This window comes from Lolium rigidum, chromosome 1, assembly GCF_022539505.1.
Source record: "Lolium rigidum isolate FL_2022 chromosome 1, APGP_CSIRO_Lrig_0.1, whole genome shotgun sequence".
NCBI lineage: Eukaryota > Viridiplantae > Streptophyta > Magnoliopsida > Poales > Poaceae > Lolium > Lolium rigidum.
This window is the reverse complement of record NC_061508.1, coordinates 70,622,743-70,642,534: the sequence shown is the minus strand read 5'-3', so window position 1 is coordinate 70,642,534 and position 19,792 is coordinate 70,622,743. Positions and strand designations below refer to the sequence as shown.

Sequence of the window (19,792 nt, the reverse complement as noted above, 5' to 3'; positions counted from 1 at the left end):
ATATGGTACAACCCAAAGGTTTTGTCGATCCTAAAAATGCTGACAAGGTATGCAAACTTCAGCGTTCCATTTATGGACTGAAGCAAGCATCCCGGAGTTGAAACCGACGCTTTGATAAGGTGATCAAAGACTTCGGGTTTATATAGACTCATGGTGAGGCCTGTATTTACAAGAAAGTGAGTGGGAGCTCTGTAGCGTTCCTGATATTATATGTAGATGACATATTATTGATTGGGAATGATGTAGAACTATTAAGCAGTGTTAAAGGTTATTTGAATAAGTGTTTTTCAATGAAAGACCTTGGTGAAGCAGCGTACATTTTAGGCATCAAGATTTATAGAGATAGATCAAGAGGCCTAATAGGGCTTTCACAGAGTATATACCTGGACAAGATTCTAAAGAAGTTTAGAATGGATGAAAGCAAGAAAGGGTTCTTGCCTATGTTGCCAGGTAAGGTCTTGAGTAAGACTCAAGGTCCGGCTACGGCAGAAGACAGAGAAAGGATGAACAAGATCCCCTATGCCTCGGCAGTAGGCTCTATCATGTATGCCATGCTATGTACTAGACCGGATATCGCACATGCTGTTAGTTTGACCAGCAGATATCAGAGTGATCTAGGAATGGAACACTGGACAGCGGTCAAGAATATCCTGAAGTACTTGAAAATGACTAAGGATATGTTTCTTTGTTATGGTGGTGACCAAGAGCTCGTTGTAACCAGTTACACCGATGCAAGTTGGAACACTGATCCTGATGACTCTAAGTCTCGGTCACGGGTACGTGTTTATACCGAATGATGCCGGTAGAAGTCGGATGAGTTCCAAGCAGTGCACGGTGGCGAAGTCTTCAACTAAATCAGAATACATAGCGGCTTCGGAGGCTTCATCGGAAGCGGTATGGATGAAGAGGTTCATTGTTGAGCTTGGTGTGGTTCCTAGTGCATTAGACCCGTTAGTCATCTATTGTGACAACATGGGTGCCATCGCCAATGCAAAGGAACCAAGGTCACACAAGAAGCTAAAGCATATCAAGCTGCGTTTTCATTCGATTCGCGAGTACATCGAAGATGGTGAAGTAGAGATTTGCAAAGTACACACGGATCCGAATGTGGCGGATCCGTTGACTAAAGCTCTGCCTAGGGCAAAGCATGACCAACACCATAATGCCATGGGTGTTAGGTACCTTACAATGTAATCTAGATTATTGACTCTAGTGCAAGTGGGAGACTGTTGGAGATATGCCCAAGAGGCAATAATAAAGTGGTTATTATAATATCTTTGTGTTTATGATAAATGTTTGCATACCATGCTAAAATTGTATTAACCGAAAGATTGATACATGTGTGTTATGTAAACAACAAGGAGTCCCTAGTAAGCCTCTTGTATAACTAGCTTGTTGATTAATAAATGATCATGGTTTCGTGATCATGAACATTGGATGTTATTAATAACAAGGTTATGCCATTAGTTGAATGATATAATGGACACACACCCATATGAGCGTAGCATAAGATCAAGTCATTAAGTTCAATTTGCTATAAGCTTTCGATACATAGTTTCCTAAGTCCTTCGACCATGAGATCATGTAAATCACTTACACCGGAAGGGTACTTTGATTACATCAAACGCCACCTGCGTAAATGGGTGGTTATAAAGATGGGATTAAGTATTCGGAAAGTGTGAGTTGAGGCATATGGATCAATAGTGGGATTTGTCCATCCCGATGACGGATAGATATACTCTGGGCCCTCTCGGTGGAATATCGTCTGATTAGCTTGCAAGCATGTGACTTGGTCACAAGAGATGACATACCACGGTACGAGTAAAGAGTACTTGTCGGTAACGAGGTTGAACAAGGTATGGAGATACTGATGATCGAACCTCGGGCAAGTAAAGTATCGTGTGACAAAGGGAATTGGTATCGTATGTAAATGGTTCAATCGATCACTAAGTTATCGTTGAATATGTGGGAGCCATTATGGATCTCCAGATGCCGCTATTGGTTATTGCTCGGAGAGGAGTCTCGACCATGTCTGCATAGTTCACGAACCGTAGGGTGACGCGCTTAAGGTTCGATGTCGCATAAGTAGATTCGGAATATGAGATGGAGACCGAAGTTTGTTCGGAGTCTCGGATGGGATCCGGGACATCACGAGGAGGTCCGGAATGGTCCGGAGAATAAGATTCATACAAGGGAAGTTGATTTCTAGGTTTCGGAAAAAGTTCGGAATTTTTCCGGTGATGGAATGGAAGGTTCTAGAAGGTTCCGGAGGGGTCCACCATGGGGCCCACGACCTAGGGAGGCCAAGATGGGCCGAGGGGGTGCTGCCTTGCCCTAATGGGCCAGGCGCACCAAGCCCCAAGGCCCAGGCTGGCCACCCCTTAGGGTTTCCCCAAAACCCTAAAGGGGGATCATCTTGGGGGGGGGGGGAGTTTCCCCCCTCCCCCTTGTGGACGCCGGCCCTAGATGAGATGGGGGCGTGGGGGGCCACCCCAACCGACCTCCCCTCCTATATAAAGAGGGGAGGGGGCAGGGGGCGCACCCCATCCTCCAGACCAAACCCTGGCCACCCCCCTTCTCTCCTCCACCATACGATGCTTCGGCTTAGGCGAAGCCCTGCAGTTTTTCCTCCTCCACCACCACCACCACGCCGTTGTGCTGCTGGGATTTGGAGGAGATCTACCACACCTCCGCTGCCCGCTGGAACGGGGAGTGGAAGGGCTTCATCGACACCGTACGCGCGACCGAGTACGGAAGTGCTGCCGGATTGCAGCACCGGGACGATCATCTACACCAACAACGAGATCTAATCTCGTAGGATTTGGAATCTTCGAGGGTTAGTCTCATATCCATCTCGTTGCTCCGATCTCATAGATTAGATCTTGGCTTTTCCATAGATTAGATCTTGGATTTATTCGTCTTTGCGGTAGGAAATTTTTTGTTTTCTATGCAACGAACCCATCACGGACAACCCGCTCTTGCATGTTGATGTACTTGCCGCTAGGATCTTCGGCGTTGATGTAGTGCTTCCAAGTCCAAGCCACATCGCGGCCACCACTAGGGAGATGGACAATCCCAGGGAAATGCTTTCTAATTAGGCCTCCAAGGATGTTCGAGTACTCACGTGTCGGCTTCCTCCTCGGGCCACCATACTTGAACATGTTGCACAACGAAATGCCAAAATAAGTATGCATGTGATAAAAATTTCTATAATGATAAAAATTTCAATAATGGAATGCTAAAATCAGCATGTACCTCTTTCCAGCGGGCACGAGGAACAACATCGCGGAAGGCTCAAGTTTTTAGCTTGGGGAGTTTCGTAATCCCGCGCTTATACGACTTCTTGTCCCGTGGTTGCAGCCTCTCCTCGGCTGCAACATACACCTCCTTCGCCGGCGGATACCAAGCTAGGTCTGGGTCAAGCTCCAGTGGCAAACCCCCCAGCCCCTCATCCTCCTCGAGGTCCTCCCCACCGTCCTCCCCACCGTGCTCCTCATCCTCCCCACCCCCGTGCTCCTCATCATCATCCTCGGCTGGGGGAGGGCTAGGAGAAGGGGTACGAAGTCGCCGTGGCTGGGCATTCTTCCTCCGTGGTGGAGGGCTAGGAGGAGCGCTAGTAGGACGTGTCTGCGAAAAACCACTCGAAAGTTCCACAAGCTCAGCCACGGCCTTGATCTTCTTTTTGAAACCTCCCTTTCTTTTTCTTGGCGGCATGTTTCAATCACCTGCAAACACAACGAAAAGAGTGATTTATTAGTATGCAATGTAAACAGATGAATATTAGTGAAATCAACAATAATGCAAATATATAAGTACATGAATATTAGTAGATAGATCATAGTTTATTACAAATAGCACATAGTTCAGTACATAGATCATAGTTTATTACAAATAGCACATAGTTCAGTACATAGATCATAGTTTATTACAAATAGGATAGCCTCACAATTACAACTACATAGATTAGTAGCCTATGTCGACATCCGTAATTGGACCACATGTTTCGTCATCTTCATCAGGCTCGGCGAACCAATAATCATCGATGAAACCTGGAGGTGGTCCATTTGGAGCTAGGTCAAGGCCTGCTTTGAACGCCTCGAGCAAACTTAGGTCTTCTACGGCACACACATCCTCAGCTTCATATTCTTCATTGTCTTCCTCCATACCCGCATCTTCTTCTTGCTCATCGTCTATGACCATGTTATCAACGGCCGACAAGTCGATAGTGAAATGACCGGGGAGCCCTTCTTCTTGATAAAAATCAACACTCTTTGTTGAGGGGTCTACGCGGCGGTAATCGTCCTTGTTTGGCAGGGGTGGCCTAATGCGTGAAGGAACCGTCATCACAACATCCCATCCATGTAGACGTTTTGTCGGGTTTCGGCACGCATACGGGAGATAGAATACTTGGAAGGCTTGGGTGGCCAAAATGTACACGTTCTCTCCCTTATAAACAGAGCTTCTTTCAACTACGACCAATCCAATTTCAGGATCCCGTCTCACGCGACGTGGGTCGAACCAATGGCATTTGAATACGACGGGATTTAGCCCTTTGTCAAACCCGTAATTCAGCTCGTATATACCCCCGACTCTTCCATAGTAATGGAGCCCATCATCACCTTGACATACCACCCTGCTATTTATTGTCTTCTTGTTTGGACGGCTTGTTGTGTATTGATGGGCCTGGAAGCGATACCCGTTCACGTCATAAGCATTGAACGAGTCGACGGAATGGTTAAAGCCCCTAGGATTTTTTCGTAGCAAGGGATTCATGTCGTTGTCAGTTCTTTCCTACAAGATTAGCACGAGAAGTTTAGAACAAGAAATGACCGAGAAATGTCGACACTGTGCAAGAAAATTTGGATAGGATAGTACCAAACCACAGAACCAGCTACAGAAACCGTGACCTCCGGCATTATCGAAAATATCCTTGGATTCTTACGAGGTAGGATCCATGTGGGTATACCTCCAATATTTAGCCGTGAATTGTCTATAACAATGAACGGATGAAGAGTTAGCCACGAACATACGAGTGAATGTTTGCGAATAACTAAATGGTTAGCACTTACTTGATGTACGGCTTCACTTCCACCATGGTGTTCAAGATATATGAGTGGATCAACTCCCGCTCATGCATGTAAATTCGTTGTGTACGGCTTCGAGCCACTTGACTTGCCGCCAAGCCCTATGAAGATGCTAAGCTTGGGTACATCTTCATTGTTGGCGGAATTGTAACGGAGGACCGGGTTGTGCTTTGTGGGAATGTTGGGATCATAGTGCTTAGTGGTGAAGTTTGCCACCTCCACGTTCAGGACTGCCTCGGCTATGGATGCTTCAATCTTGCATTTATTGCCTGTCATTTGACGAAGCTTTTGTGTTTCTCTCTCGGGAGGAAACTGCCAACGGCCCCAATTCGCCCCCCCCCCCCCTTTAAGCATTCCTCCGTGAGGTGCAGGATCATATGTTGCATCGAATTAAAGAACCCTGGAGGAAAGATCTTCTCTAGATCGCAAAGCAACACAGGTGCCTCTTTATCCAGCTTCTCAATCACTTTAGTATCTAACTCCCTAGCACAAATCTAGTGGAAGAAAAAACTCAACCTCACTAGCACTCGCCAAGTCTTCTTAGGGACATAGCCTCGAATCATCACCGGCATTATCCGCTCAAGACATACGTGGTAGTCATGACTCTTCAGTCCTTGTACTCGCAACGTTTCAATGTTCAGACCCCTCATCCATTTGGCTGCGAACCCATCAGGGAAAACAAGGAGTCCTTCATCCATTGGAAGACCTCCCTTTTTTGGGCCTTTTCGGGGGGGGGATGACCGCCGGAGCACCGGAATGCCACCAAAACTTGCATGTGGACCTATGATATGTGTGAAAGTGTGGTGGAAGGTGTGATTCACCAAATGGTGCAAGGCATAGCTCCCATGTGTGACATTCCTCTCTTTTAGGTGATAACACTTGGAAGATTCCTCGACTTGTAGGCTGAAGTGTCCCGCTGCGGGTATACCGGTGGCTATAATGTTTCAAAGTGTGCCAAACCTAGATTTCCATGTGTATATGGCCTAATCAAAACTAAACCTATAAAAAATTATGTTGTTGGAACCTCGTGCGGTGAAATCTAGGGGGTAGACCCCCCGAGGCACGTAGACCGCCGTTTTTTGGGGGGGGGGTGACCGCCGGAGCACCGGAATGCCACTAAAACTTGCATGTTGACCTAGGATATGTGTGAAAGTGTGGTGGAAGGTGTGATTCACCAAATGGTGCAAGCCATAACTCCCATGTGTGATATTTCTCTCTTTCAGGCGATAACACTTGGAAGATTCCCCGAACGCGGTTTATTTACTCCGAAACCCTGGTATGTTGGAGGGGGAGTAAGGACTTAGAGTACTTGTCGTATTGCAAAAGTATGGTATAAACATTGCATTAATCAAGATGTGGTACTTGTCATATTTCAAGAATAAATATAAGCATTGAAATAAGTACAATATAGAAAGAAAAAAGAGAAAATGCCACAAGGCACACGGAAAAGGAAAATCTGCACGGCAAAGCAGCCTTTGCCGTGCGACTATGCCTTGCGCACGGCAAAGGATCTCTCACGGCAACGCCTTGTTCTCTTTGCCGTGTGGATTTTCATTGCCGTGCGCTTTCCTGAGGCTTTGCCGTGTGCCATAGGTCCTCTTTGCCATGCGCTCCTCATTGCCGTGCGTTTTGATTTTCGTTGCACGGCAAGCTTTACCGTGTGCGAGCACACGGCAAAAGGTGGTTGCACGGCAGCTGCCGTTTTTCCCGTAGTGAGGAACGCTAGAAGCTTGGCCGCTAAATACGTTTTATCACTTCAGTACCCGAGATTTGGGGCATCACATGCGCAAACCCTACATTATATGACTCTGACACTAATGAGCTGACCTGAGTTGAAACTTTTCGCCTGTTAAAAAACCAGTTCAATGAGTCGAGTTGCGAGTACGTGGTAAACTCGTTAATATCCTTTAGTCAACACTAAAGAAAAAAAATACTAGTATGTAAAAGATGAATGAGCACTTAGCCAAAATCTACATGAAGATGAATAGATGATGAACCATCATTTTTGTACTCTTACTCCGCCATGATTTGATTATGTTGTACAGTTTCTTCATAAACTTATCAACCTTATCGAGTCAACTTGGATTACTGAGTCGTGACAAGCTGGGGTTTAAGTGTTAGAGATGTAGTCTTCTTTCTTGTGTGTCCACATTCTATAAGGGGTTTCTTAAGTTGAACAAGTATGGTCGTCCTTTATTAATATGTTCTTCATGTGAATGATAGTGGCTCATTACCAACATGATATGAGAGCCCAGGATAGGGTCTCATGCACGCTGCAATTCCGTGCTCTTTCTACCACCACCGCTGCTGAATTCTTTCGATGGTGTGTTGCTGCTTGTCGTTCCGCTTTTAGATCGAGCTCTGCTTCTTGTCCTCGTCCTCGAGTTGTGCGGGCCACCTTCCTCGTTCCCATCAGGTTCAGCCATCGCTCATGTCGACCTTCTCCGGCCGTCGCCCCAATCTAGTTGTGCCCGCCTCGTTTCGGCCGGCCGTCGCTTGATTTGGCCGCACCCGCCCTGTCCTGGCAGGACGCCGTCCCGATTTGGCCGTGCCCACCCTGCTCAAGCCGATGTTGCCCCTCACCGCTGGTGGCCGACTCTGTCCGTGGCTGGGCGGATCTGGCCGCTGCCGCTCTTGCGGGGGCATGCTCCGTGGGATCCTCTTCGTCTCGGTCAGGACCTGTTTGCCATGCTCGATCTGTTATGAGGCTTGAGAGTTGACTAAAAGAAATTAGAAGGAAACAATCCACTATGGCATCCTCCTTGACGGGCTACGTCAGCATTCCTCGTTGTCCGGTGATTTTTGGTGGCACCAACTATGTTGAGTTTGCCGGCTTCACGCAGAATGTGCGATCTTCGCCTCTGGGGTGTTCTCACTGGTGAGGTCCCATGTTCATCGCGCCCCTGTTTCTCATATGGCTCGTACATCGCCCATGCAACAGGTTCTTGTTCCCGATGCTTCCTAGGATGCTAAGGATGTAGCCAAGACCGCCGAGCCTGATGCACATGGTGCTTATGATGCAGAGTGCTGGAAACCAACTAACAAGAAATGATAACAACAAGCATAAAAGGAAGGAAATGAAGAGAAACTTGAGCTTTGTGTCCATTTTCCATCCTTGTAGTCCGGTTGTATAGGAAGCGAAGTTGGTGAAGAAAACACCATTAAGGGATTCCCACCATCGTCAACCTCCAAAGACCAAGCAACATCCCATCGCCATCCATTTCCACCTCTGAAAGAAAGCTCCCTGCTTTCTCACCCCGGATCGGAGGGCGCCGCACATGCCTGAGCACGCATGGGCAATGGAAGCCTTTTGTCGGGGAGGAGGAGTCCGAGCACTCACCTCTCTACACCGCCACCCACAAAACATCACCGCTATCCGCAACACCGACCACAACACACCAGACCAAGCTGCCAGGAGCAAACATCTAAGATGCAACCAACCACTGCCGAGATCGCCAACCACCCCGCTATCTCAAGGCGACGCATCCATCGAGGGAATGACGCCGGAGCGCCGTCGTTGCCCAAACCGAAGCTTTGGGTTTTCACCCGAGATAGGTGGGACATGGAGGGAGGGGATAAACCCCGATGTCGCCTTCAAGAATGAGAATGATGTGGCAGCATCGTCGATGTCATGACCGCCACCGTTGGCCAAGGGTTGCCCCCAATCCATCCACCTCCGCCCACACCCACCAGCCACCAGAGCGAGATCCGGAGCGGTGGAGGTGAAGCGAGCACCACAAGGAGGATCCACCTTCAGATATGATGCATGAGGCCCAACGGGGTGACCTCCGCACCACACCCACGCCCACTGCCCCCTCACCACCCACGCTACCGAAGAGCATAGTTTGCAGAACCAACGCCCGCCACCCACCGCCAGGTTGACGCCGTCTCAATCTCTTACCAGGGACCCTACTAGGGGCGCATCGAGCAGCACCCCCATCGGGCCACCCAAGCGCCGACGGGCCTGAGCGGAGGGTGGGACGGAGGAGAGCCGCAGAGCAGCAGCTAGACTGCTAGAGGCAGAGGCCAGCCCCCCACACGACGACCTGCCTCCATTCCGCCGCATAGAGGTCCCACGTGCAGATCACCACCGCTCCATCGTCGGTGCTGCAGGGCTTCGCTGACAACGGCCTTAGGGGATGGCGAGGAGGAAGGGACTAGGTGGTGGGGGAGGCGGCGCCGGGTGTTAGGGTTGCTCCCCCTCACGTCGCCTAGAGGTAACGACACAAGGGAAATGGTTTAATTGGGAGGAAGTTGCACACCAAAGTATTTTTTTTTTTGTGAAACCACACCAAAGTTTTTTTTAGGGAAAAACCACACCTAAGTTAAAAGAGTTAATTAGCGACTGCACTTACACAACCGTGCATCACTATTGTAGTCATCTGGCTAATTTATTGACTTCTCAGAGAAATGTTGTATTGAACCTTAACCGACGCTTCATCCGAACTCGATCACACCACACCACCCAAAGCCAAAAAGCCCTCCACAATCCACACACACACACACAGACACAGTCCACCCGCTTCAGTCCGGTCCACCTCGTCGTCCAATTCCCCATATTCCCCCCTCCCGCCTATATAGCCCACCCTTCTGTTTCAAAATTCGAAATCCAAACCCCCAATTCTCACACCTATCCTTCGCCATGGCGCCGCTCCTCGACATTTTCGGTAAGCTATCCCCAAACCCTAACCCCAGCACCACCCAAGCGCGCGCGTGCGAGCTAACCCTAACCACAACTCGGCTCGTCCGTACGTGCAGCTCCTCCTGGCGGCCGAAGCCGGCGACCTCCCCCTCTTCAAGAGTACGTGCACTTTGCGCGCTCTACGCCGCTCTTCCCTTCCTCTTGCTCGCGCTTTTGAACTCGCTCCGACGCTCATTTGGGTGTGCGTGGCAGGGACGGCGGGGGCGCTGGACGGCGGCAAGGGTCGCCTGAGGGAGGCGGTGGAGGGCGCGATCGCGAGCGATTGCGGCTGTGGGGCTTTGCACGTCGCCGCCGCTCACGGGAGGTTACCCGTGTGCGCCTACCTGGTCGAGGACCTCCAATTTAATGTCGACGCCCTCGACCACAAAGGTTGCCTCTTCTGTTCTTCCATCGCCTGAGAAAGCAAATTCCCCTACGTTTTCAGAAAACGAATGTCTAGTATGTTGGTGACTAGCAGCACTCCAGCCGCACACAGGATTTTTCCGAATTTGTATGTTGGTATATGCCGCTGGGCAGCATTTGCCTTGCTCAGATTTTTCTGATTGTTCGATTTGGTTTATCTCATCAAACGTTTTTCACTAGTTAAGATAAGATTGTGCAGGGGAATTATATACTCCCTCCGATCCATATTAATTGTGGCTGATTTAGTACAAAGTAGTACTAAATCAGCCACAATTAATATGGATTCGAGGGAGTAGCAGAATTGATTGAGTTGGTTTAATTTATTACTGTAACATGTGATGGATTGATCGACAGGTTCATGCTTCCAATCAAGGCAAGGATACCTGCATGAGTTAAATTTCTCGTTTGATCATCAAATTTAATGTAACCTGATTTGCATGTTGCATGATTGTGAAGATCCATTTCCCTATGTAATCCTGTCTCCGAACTCTCAAGTCCTGGTATCATATACTACAGCCACAATTGCATCGGCAGCTTCCTAGGTGTTAGCTTACTGGATTAAGCATAATGGTATCATGTGTAAGCTCAGCCTATAGCGTTAACTCACATGTCTATTAGGTTGTCCTCCACGCTTCTTGGTCTTCGTATTCAAAAGGGGGAGGGAGTTTGATTTCATTATTTCATTTATGGTTTGTATCATGGGCACTGGCTTTTGCTTAACTTACGGGGAAATAGGCTTGGTTCAGAAGCATAAAAGGAATTAACAATTTTTTTTTTAATATGGATTATGTACCAGCATCACATGCACTGTTTTGACATATATACTCACACAGAGATGTTTCATTTAGAAAGACCATTGACTGCAAATTTCAGCATCATCTACTACCTCCGTTCCATATAATAAGCTGTTTTTGCAAACTATTTTAGTTTGCTAAAACTGCTTATATTGTGGAACAGAGTGATACTTCTTTCAAAAAGCCTCTACCCACTTGCCGTCCACTCTATGCATCAACTTGCTGTCCAACAAAAAAAAACAATGATTCATAACTTGATCCTCTTCTTTGTGCATCCCATAGTTTACTTTAGTTACGTAAGCAACTTTAGGGTTATGACGTATCAATTTTGAACTGCACAATTATTTCGTTATGTATGCATGATTGAGTCAGTCTGGGTGTTAATTAAGTAGTTTCTTATTTCTTTAACTGTAACATCCGAACATAATGCTGCCCAATGCCCATGCCAATTCTTCAAAGCTGAGTCAAACGAAGATTATTTGTGCGTATTGAGTAACATCTCTATCCTTGTTTTGTGTTATTATTTTGATTGCTTTCTTTTGGTTCTTATCCTTTCGAAATAAGCATTATACGCTTCACTTACAGAGCCACATCAAAATGAAGTATGTTTATAGCATATACTATAGCAAAACAAAAATTATTTGCTGTTAAAATATCAGTTTTGGTAAGCTCATTTTCTTGATGATTCTGATAGGTGAGACACCTCTGAGTTATGCAGTTGTTAAAAAAGGAACTGTGAACACTGTGAGGTATCTTCTTGATCATGGTGCCAATCCAAATAAGCCTGGTGGTGATCGAGACGGTACTCCTCTCCATCTCGCAGTTGCAGAAGGTCAGTTATCTATTTTTTTAATGGTTCAGTTATCTATTTTATTTTCTGCAAGCGTCTTTTTTATTTATTATATGCTAAAAGATAGGGAATGAGCCATGTAATAGTAAGATTGTGCATCTTTTTAGGACAAGCTTCACATAGTTATCCACTTATGATAGTACTGTATTTGTATCAAGATATTTCTCCATGCTGAATGAGTTGGCGGAGTGATCTTGATCATCTCTTCTTCATGTTTGTGCAAGTAAATGACTTTTTTTTTACATTAACAGACTAGATAGCATCTGACTGTTCATTGACCTAAGCAGTGAGCAGTCAAACTTACAAAAGTCACCAACTGATTATCCTGTAGTTTCAAGACTTTTCTATATAAGTTGTAATTATGCTACCCCGCGTCTTTATTTAAATTTTAAATTTGAGAATAATGGTTCTTGTTAGGAAAGTCAAAACTCTGTAATCAGACTGTTATCAGTTCAATTAAATTTTGTGTTCAAATTTTCAACTAAACCCACATAGGAGGAAACTATTTACTGATGATATCTGCCAGAAAATTTTGCTGTCATGGTCCAGAATTTCCGTAACCCCTTTTTAAATCCTTGCTAGGTAGTATCAGAACTCTTGCTTATGTGAGTTGAATTGATCAGAAATTGAGCTGTATAGACAACAGTCCATTCCTACTTAAGGTTAAAAATAATATATTTATTTATATACCAATGAGGAAAAGAAAAAAAATCTAAATTTGATTGCAGCTACTATTCTAACCAATTCTGACCATTTAGTCATGCAATCTGGATCATGGTTGCTATCATATACTTTCTTTGACCATTGGGGTCATCGGCTTGATTCGTTAGTCCTCATTAGTTTTGTAGTTACAACCAAAGTTACTATCAAACTAAACTACTTTTTTCAGATTCAATTTAGAATGTGCGGATGTGCCTCTTAACATTTGAGATGATGCACATCACATTTGGACGACCAGAAGGTCTTTTGTTCCTTTCACAGACATAAGTGATAAGATACATGCAAGTTTTTTTTTTTTTGCTTGCGAACTGCCTATTCATAAAGAGGAAACACAAAAAAAGATCGTTGTAGATATGCTCTATTATTATACTTGTCCACAACAGTGAAAACTGTGCAATATTAACAATTTTGATCTATTGCATGGTCTGTATTTCTGATTCAGGACACTGTGAAATAGTGAAGGTCTTGCTCTTAAAAGGAGCTGATGTCAATTTGTTTTCCTACTGGGGGACACCACTTTATATTGCTGCTGCATCTGGGTTCGATGATGTTATGAAGATTTTGTTGGACCACCATGCAGATGTAAGTCTCACTAGATTATTTCACTTGGTAGGGGTCTGGAATAACTGATTGGTCAAACTAGCCAAACTGTGTTCAGCCTGAAGTCACTAGTTTGGTCAATTATATACTGAATATGGCCTATGGTCACTTTGGATGCAATGGTAATAATACTTTAAACCGTGGACATAACTAACCGCCACCCTATTCGTTTGTTCTATTAGGTGGTTTGCTGTTTTACCTTTGGGACTGTGAGAACTTTAAAATTGTGGGTCCTGTGCTGGCAACCTAGCCCTCAGATAACATTTTTCTGTGGGATGATTGGAGGGGAGTGCTTGAAATGACTTGAGTAGATTAAAAAATTTGGGTTACATTACCTAAGTCAAAGGAACTTATTTCTAAACTCTTTGGATGTTTATGGTTTGACAGATTAACGTCATGTGTTCACTAACAGCCTGTATATGTTATATGTTTGCACTAATTATGAGATTACAAATTTGTAACTGTGTTCTGGCAATATGGTTCTATTTGTGTTTCTGTTGATACCACTTCTTTTGTCTGCTAATGTCAATCATATAAGGTTGCTAATTTTTCTTAGTGTAGTATGTGACCACATATTTTTAACAGTGTTCTGCCAATATAGTTCTACTTGTTCATATTTTGTGTATACCTCTTTTTTTGTTCTCCACATCTACCAACTTTAAAATGCACAAGTGCTAATTTTCTTAATCTTCCTTGTCAGCTTAACAAAGCAGTTTGCATTGTCAGTACACCTCTCATCATTGCTCTCCGAGCTCACAAGCAGAAATGTGTGGAACTTCTGATTGAGGTTGGCATGCGTTGTTCTTGCAACCAACTGAAAGTAATGACGCTCTTATTTAGCGGTATCTGCAACCTTTTTTATTTGTAGGCTGGTGCTGATCTGAAGGGTGTTGGTAGTGCTGATCCCCTAATAATTGCTACAACTGAGGGCTTAACTGAGTGTCTCAAGTGCTTGATAAAGGCTGGTGCTGATCCTAGCGTCCCCGATGATGTAAGTTTTAACCTCTTAACTCTGTTGGTACTGGGTAGTGCACGTTCTTCACAAATGGAAATTGAACTGGATAAGCAATTATTATATTCAGATTTCTTGAAAATGTTCTGATGGGAATGTATTTGGCTAGGATCTGGGAGGGTGAGAATATATAGTGGTAATTCCCTTGTAACTAGCCATACCACTCAAACTAGGTCTGTTACAAGATTTGGACTCAGACTCCAATGGATTGTTGTGTCTTCCTTCTGCATGCCTTCCTGGGAAGTCCTGACAGCCTCAGGGCAGCACTGGTATTGTATACACCAGAAAACATCTCTACCTCCCTTGCTATACAACTTGTCTGAGAGCTAGAAGGTAGGACAGAGATCCTGGAGTGCTCGAACATCATGATGTTCCAGTGGCCTGGATACCTTCCTTCTGAACTTGAGACCTGTCATACGCTCAGGTAAAGTCGGCTGTGCTCGATCCTTGTTGGCCTGCGTGATAGCCTGGAGACCTTTGAGCATGACTTAGTTTAGGTGGCTGCCGGAAGACCTATTCCTCATTGCATATGGTGATGAATTGAGCATTTCTATGATGTATTAATTTCTTTGGTAAGGTGGATCTAGTAGTAGGAGAGGTGTGGGCGAGGGAAAAAGACGGTATTGTTATCAGGGAGAGGATAGTGGCGACGCTACAAGTGGTTGTGAGGACAGCCAAATCCTCAGGGCTAATGAGTGGCATCTGACATGAATTAGAATAGGTTGGTACTCTGTTGGATACTATTTCCTTCATGCACAAATGCGGGTTCTTCAGCGTTCATGGTCTGATGCAAAATTTAACTATGATTTCCAGTCATATTATACCGTAAAAGTAAAATACTCTGTTATCGAAGGACTTTGCACAAATAATCCGATTGCATTATATTTGAAGCTTGATCTTTTTATTTTTCATAAAATTAAAACATTAGACAAAGGCTCAAAAGGTTCATCGCATGGTCCCATGCTGATCTATAGTTTTGGATGGAGGGAGTAAATTAGAAGAGTGTATAGGTGAGATTTTCGTTATTTCCATGTTCAGCTCTAGCCAGATGTTTATGCCACTTATGGCTCCTATGTTAAGATGCTGCTGTGATACTGCCCTAACTTTGGTGGGTGCTTTCACCGTTTGAACTGGAGTACATTGTGTTCGTTTATACCTTTCTGTACTCATGTTTGTATTTCTTGCCCTTGCAAGTAAAATATGTCTCTATTTCTTCTTAACAGTTTGGACGCCTGCCAATAGAAGTTGCTGCGTCTCTCAATAGCCGAGTAGACGTTGAGATCCTATTTCCGCTAACTTCTCGTATTCCATCTGTGCATGATTGGAGCATTGATGGGATAATTGCTCACGTAAAATCAAGAAAGGAGGTATGAACTAGAGCAACTTTCTATTTTTCAGATTATTTTATTGTTTGGTCTTGACAATCTAACATTGACAAGTTCCAGCAGTAGAGCATTTCTTATACTAGAGAATCTTCAATGTGCGCCCTGATGAAAGCAAGTATTTATTGCACTAAAGTGTTTCCTATCCTATTCATTCTTCAATGCATGCCCCTGAATTGAAAAGCTGAAATGCATGTAGGCCAAATCATCTTTCTGGAAGGAATGAATGAAGTTTGTTTGCTGTGAACTATGGATTAATAAATTTATAAATTCATCGACACTTAAGGTTCTAGTAGCTAGCAGGATAGAAAATACTAACAAAGTAATGATTTGAATTTTGCTTTCTAGCAATGTTCCACATATTAGTTATAAATTGTCAAAAGTTTCTGATATGGTTCCTGGGTGGAGTATCAGCATTGGGGTAACGTAGTTCCTTTCATTGGTTTGTAAGTAGTTCTGGATGTGTCGTGTGTTGGCACTTTGGGTTTGGGTGGGTCGGTGGAGGATATGTAAAAATAAACACTTAATTCGCATGCAATAGAGCATAGTTGCACGACAGATTAAGTTATTGTTTGGTCTTGACAATGTAACATTGAAAAGTTCCTGCAGTAGAGCATTTCCTATTATATAGATTCTTCAGTGTGTGCCCTGACTTGAAAGCAACTATTTCTCGTGCTGAAGCATTTCCAATCCTATTCATTTTTCAACTCCTGCCCCTGAATTAAAAAGCTGAAAGCCAGTCGATAAAAGTCAAGGGCGCATTCCATATCATCTTTATTGAAGGCAACGATGAAGTTGGTTTGCTATGAACTATGGATTAGTAAATTAATAAATTCATCGAGATTTAAGGGTCTATAACAGGAATATGACGTACCATTGATTTGACTAATGCTTTATATCAGTATACCAAATTTAATTCTTTCCTATTATGAAGTATAGTCCGATGTTTACCTCATATAGTTCATGTTTAATGAGGAATGGATGGTGGATGCAGTAGTTTACTGGTCATGGAGAAGGTGGGAACCCTCAAATAATTTTTCAACACTTGAGGGGAAAATTCACCCAATTATGTCACCTTAGACTCCCTTGATTCTAGTACGCTCATCCCTCATTCAATTGTTTGAGCGCAAAGTTTGAAGTTTGCACAATATCACTTAAACCTGACTGAATACTAAACATGTTCCATCCCATGTTTATGCGGTAATTCCTAAATTGTTAAACATTTATGATATGGCTTCTGGGTGGCTGGGTGGAGTATCAGCATCGGGGTAACATAGTTCCTTTCATTGGTTTGAAGTAATTGTGGATGTGTCGTGTGTGTTGGGAGTTCGGGTGGGATGGGTCGCTGGAGGATATGTAAAATAAACACTTAATTAACATAGGTCCAACTAATATCAAGTTGGCTGATTATATCTGCTACCTTCCAATCCAGATGTATCTAATATATATCAATGATACAGGATGATCCTATTCTGAAAATGGATCCAGCTAATTTGAAGTTAGAAGCAAGCAAAGCATACAAGAGAAATGATTATATTACTGCAGCAAGGATCTACTACAGGGTACCTTTTTTTTCACTCCCTCCAAATTGCTCCAATCCATAATAAGTGTCGGCAATTACCTTATCACTCCTAGTTTACAGTTATGCTAGTTTAAAAAGAAGTTTTGTAGTTCCAGAAAAAGTATTACCTTCATGTGTTGGCAATTATATGGCTTACATGTGTATTCATGTCATATATCAAAAAATAGTAGTCTATTGACTGGTTTGTTATGGCAAGCCATTTTCATCGTGATAAGTGGAAAATGTGTTCATTTGTAGGGATGTTGTTTGAGAACTAAGCTTTAGCACAGTGGTAGAGTGGCTGTCTTGTATTCTAGACCAGACAGGTTTGACCCCTCGTGGGCGAATACCAACCAAGTTTCTCATCATCTCCTATAACAAAATGTCGAGGGATTCCTCCACCTCTGGTCTTGTTTTCAAAGTGGAAAATCTGTTCCTGCCACTTAAAAGTTTATGCAAATCTGACTTTCAGTGTTGTGAACCAAGGCGTGGCATGCTGATATAGTGATATGTCCTCGCCCGCCTGTGTTCGAGCTTCCGCGCTCGCAAACATGGTTCGTACACACACCCATTTCTGCTAACAAAAACAACGCTGAGGGTTTCTTCTCCTTACTGAAAATCATTTTTTGTACTCCCTCCAATGTATAATAAGTGTCGGAAACTTAGTACAAAAGTTGTACTAACTTAGTATTAAATCCTGACACTTATTTTGAATCGGAGGGAGTAGCATTTCATACTTCCTGTTACTGCTGCTGCAGATTTAGTTGTTCCTTTAGCCACTAGTGTCAAGTAAAGGGCAGGCTGTCCTAACGGGTAGCAAAGCTACCCCTCTTCAACCTTTTTTTTAGAGTAACAAGGGCCTCCGTTCCATCTTTCTCTGACCTTGTGCATTGAGTTCTGAAAGATAAAAAAGGCTGTAATTTGGATGTCTTAAGTCTTAACCTAGTAAAATCTGCAACCTGTCCATCGGTAATTCGATTTATCGGATAATTCATGCGCAGCTAACAAGTTTGGCCCATTCAAAAAGGTTTTGCCAGTTAAGTTCTACTCATACAGGCGCCCTGAAAAATTAATTGTTTAGGTGTATCAATTAGCTAACGTGATCATTGCTGGTATGATTTGTTTTTGGTGTAGGCGTTGGCTCACAACCTGGAGGATTTAACATTGATTTCAAATAGGAGCCTTTGCTGGCTTAAGATGGGTCAAGGAGACAAAGCTTTGCGGGATGCTCAAATTTGCAGACGAGAGCGCTGTGATTGGCCGAAGGCCTGCTACCGGGAAGGGGCTGCTCATATGCTATTAAAGGTATTTTTTTTGTATGATTTCATTCTTTGACTGGATTTTCTGCAGGAAAATCCTTTCTTGATGATGCTTTGGTCCTTCTGTCTTCAGGACTATGAAAAGGCGCGTGATGCATTTGCTGATGCTCTCAAGTTAGACCCAGGGAACACTGAGATTGAGAATGCCTTAAGGTAGCCTTCTTTTCTCTGTATGTTGAAGTCTTAGTTTGGAAGGACGGACTTCACTAAATCTGTAGCGCACAAAAATTCAATGGTAAAATATGTCTTATCTATAGCTGTCATATAAAAACACATGTATTGACTCACCTGGTGAACTAAATAAATCAGCTAAAATAAACATGTAGCCCATCGTCTGTAGACGATTTTAATTCCTGTCATTTGGAATAGGATGTTTCAGAACTCCTACAAGATCTGAACAGTTTGCTATGATATTCCTGTATACTCCTACCAAATAGTGGTTGGAACCCCAGGAGCATTACCTAAGCGTGCACCATATGCTTTTCAGCTTTTGTACATGCTGTAACTATCCAAATCTGGTTATGCAGGGAGGCTTTACATTCCTTGAAGATGTCATATGATAACCTGAAAGACCACTGAAGTGTCATCTGCTCCGAAAAGGAAACATCATGCTTAGCAACACTGACTTATCTAGTTCCTCCTTTTTTGTGTGTGTGAGGACATTCAGTTGGGAAGATCCACCGGTGTATTATGTTTATGAGTCCAAGATGAACAATGGGTCTCAGGTTTCTGGCATGTGTAGGACTTCTTGCGCTCCCAGGCATGTATGATATAATGTACCTACTAGTGTGTCTGTGCGCACTCGTGTGGGACATCTGATGGTTGCTCTATTCGTATGTTGTTACAGGCATTGCCTTCCTCTTGCTACATGCATCGGTTAGAGATTCTGGATCAGAACTTCAATCTCTATTTACTGTTCTACCTGTGGTCCTGTTTTTTTTTCGAATTTACTCTTAAACCCCACTGTCATTCTTTCTTAGGGAGGGTAATTAAGCTCAGAAGTGGCGGAAGTTTGGCCTCTAAACATTTTGTGTCAGTTAAGTATGTACCAGAGTCCTTTAACAAACCAACAAATATATGTCAAATGGCGTAGCCTGTTATTTCCTATGCCTTTTCTAGTTCTAACTCCTGCCAAACAAATTGTGATTAATATGTAATTCCATGTCTACCTGTTGATCATCATTGCACACGCTAAAAATGTTAAAGATGTGTTATTCAAAGTTTATTGACCATACGAAGAACATTGGCCATCCTTCAGCTCCAAGTGACTTAAATTGAGCATAGTGTGATTTAAAGTGGATGCATAGAGATAGAGAAACCTACAAAGGAAATAAGGCTGGATCATAGGGTTTTTTCTAGAATTGAT

At 43.9% G+C, this 19,792-nt stretch overlaps 1 protein-coding gene across 1 annotated transcript; it reads left to right on the top strand.

The window, feature by feature from the left end:
• Positions 1 to 7,834: 7,834 nt before the first annotated feature.
• Positions 7,835 to 19,254, top strand: LOC124646893 (ankyrin-2-like). Its single transcript, XM_047186938.1, has 12 exons — positions 7,835 to 7,930; positions 9,780 to 9,885; positions 9,979 to 10,155; positions 11,677 to 11,814; positions 12,995 to 13,134; positions 13,853 to 13,939; positions 14,021 to 14,143; positions 15,388 to 15,531; positions 17,007 to 17,108; positions 18,242 to 18,412; positions 18,500 to 18,579; positions 18,954 to 19,254. Exons 1-12 carry the CDS (start codon positions 7,835 to 7,837, stop codon positions 19,003 to 19,005), a joined length of 1,416 nt encoding a protein of 471 aa, XP_047042894.1. The 3' UTR covers positions 19,006 to 19,254.
• Positions 19,255 to 19,792: the final 538 nt, after the last annotated feature.

Bases quoted from the DNA above. Each gene is read 5' to 3' on its own strand.
- LOC124646893 (XM_047186938.1), top strand. From the start codon at position 7,835: ATGGCATCCTCCTTGACGGGCTACGTCAGCATTCCTCGTTGTCCGGTG. The intron at 13,940-14,020 runs GTTGGCATGCGT...TTTTATTTGTAG, and splicing joins GTGTGGAACTTCTGATTGAG to GCTGGTGCTGATCTGAAGGG. The intron at 14,144-15,387 runs GTAAGTTTTAAC...TCTTCTTAACAG, and splicing joins ATCCTAGCGTCCCCGATGAT to TTTGGACGCCTGCCAATAGA.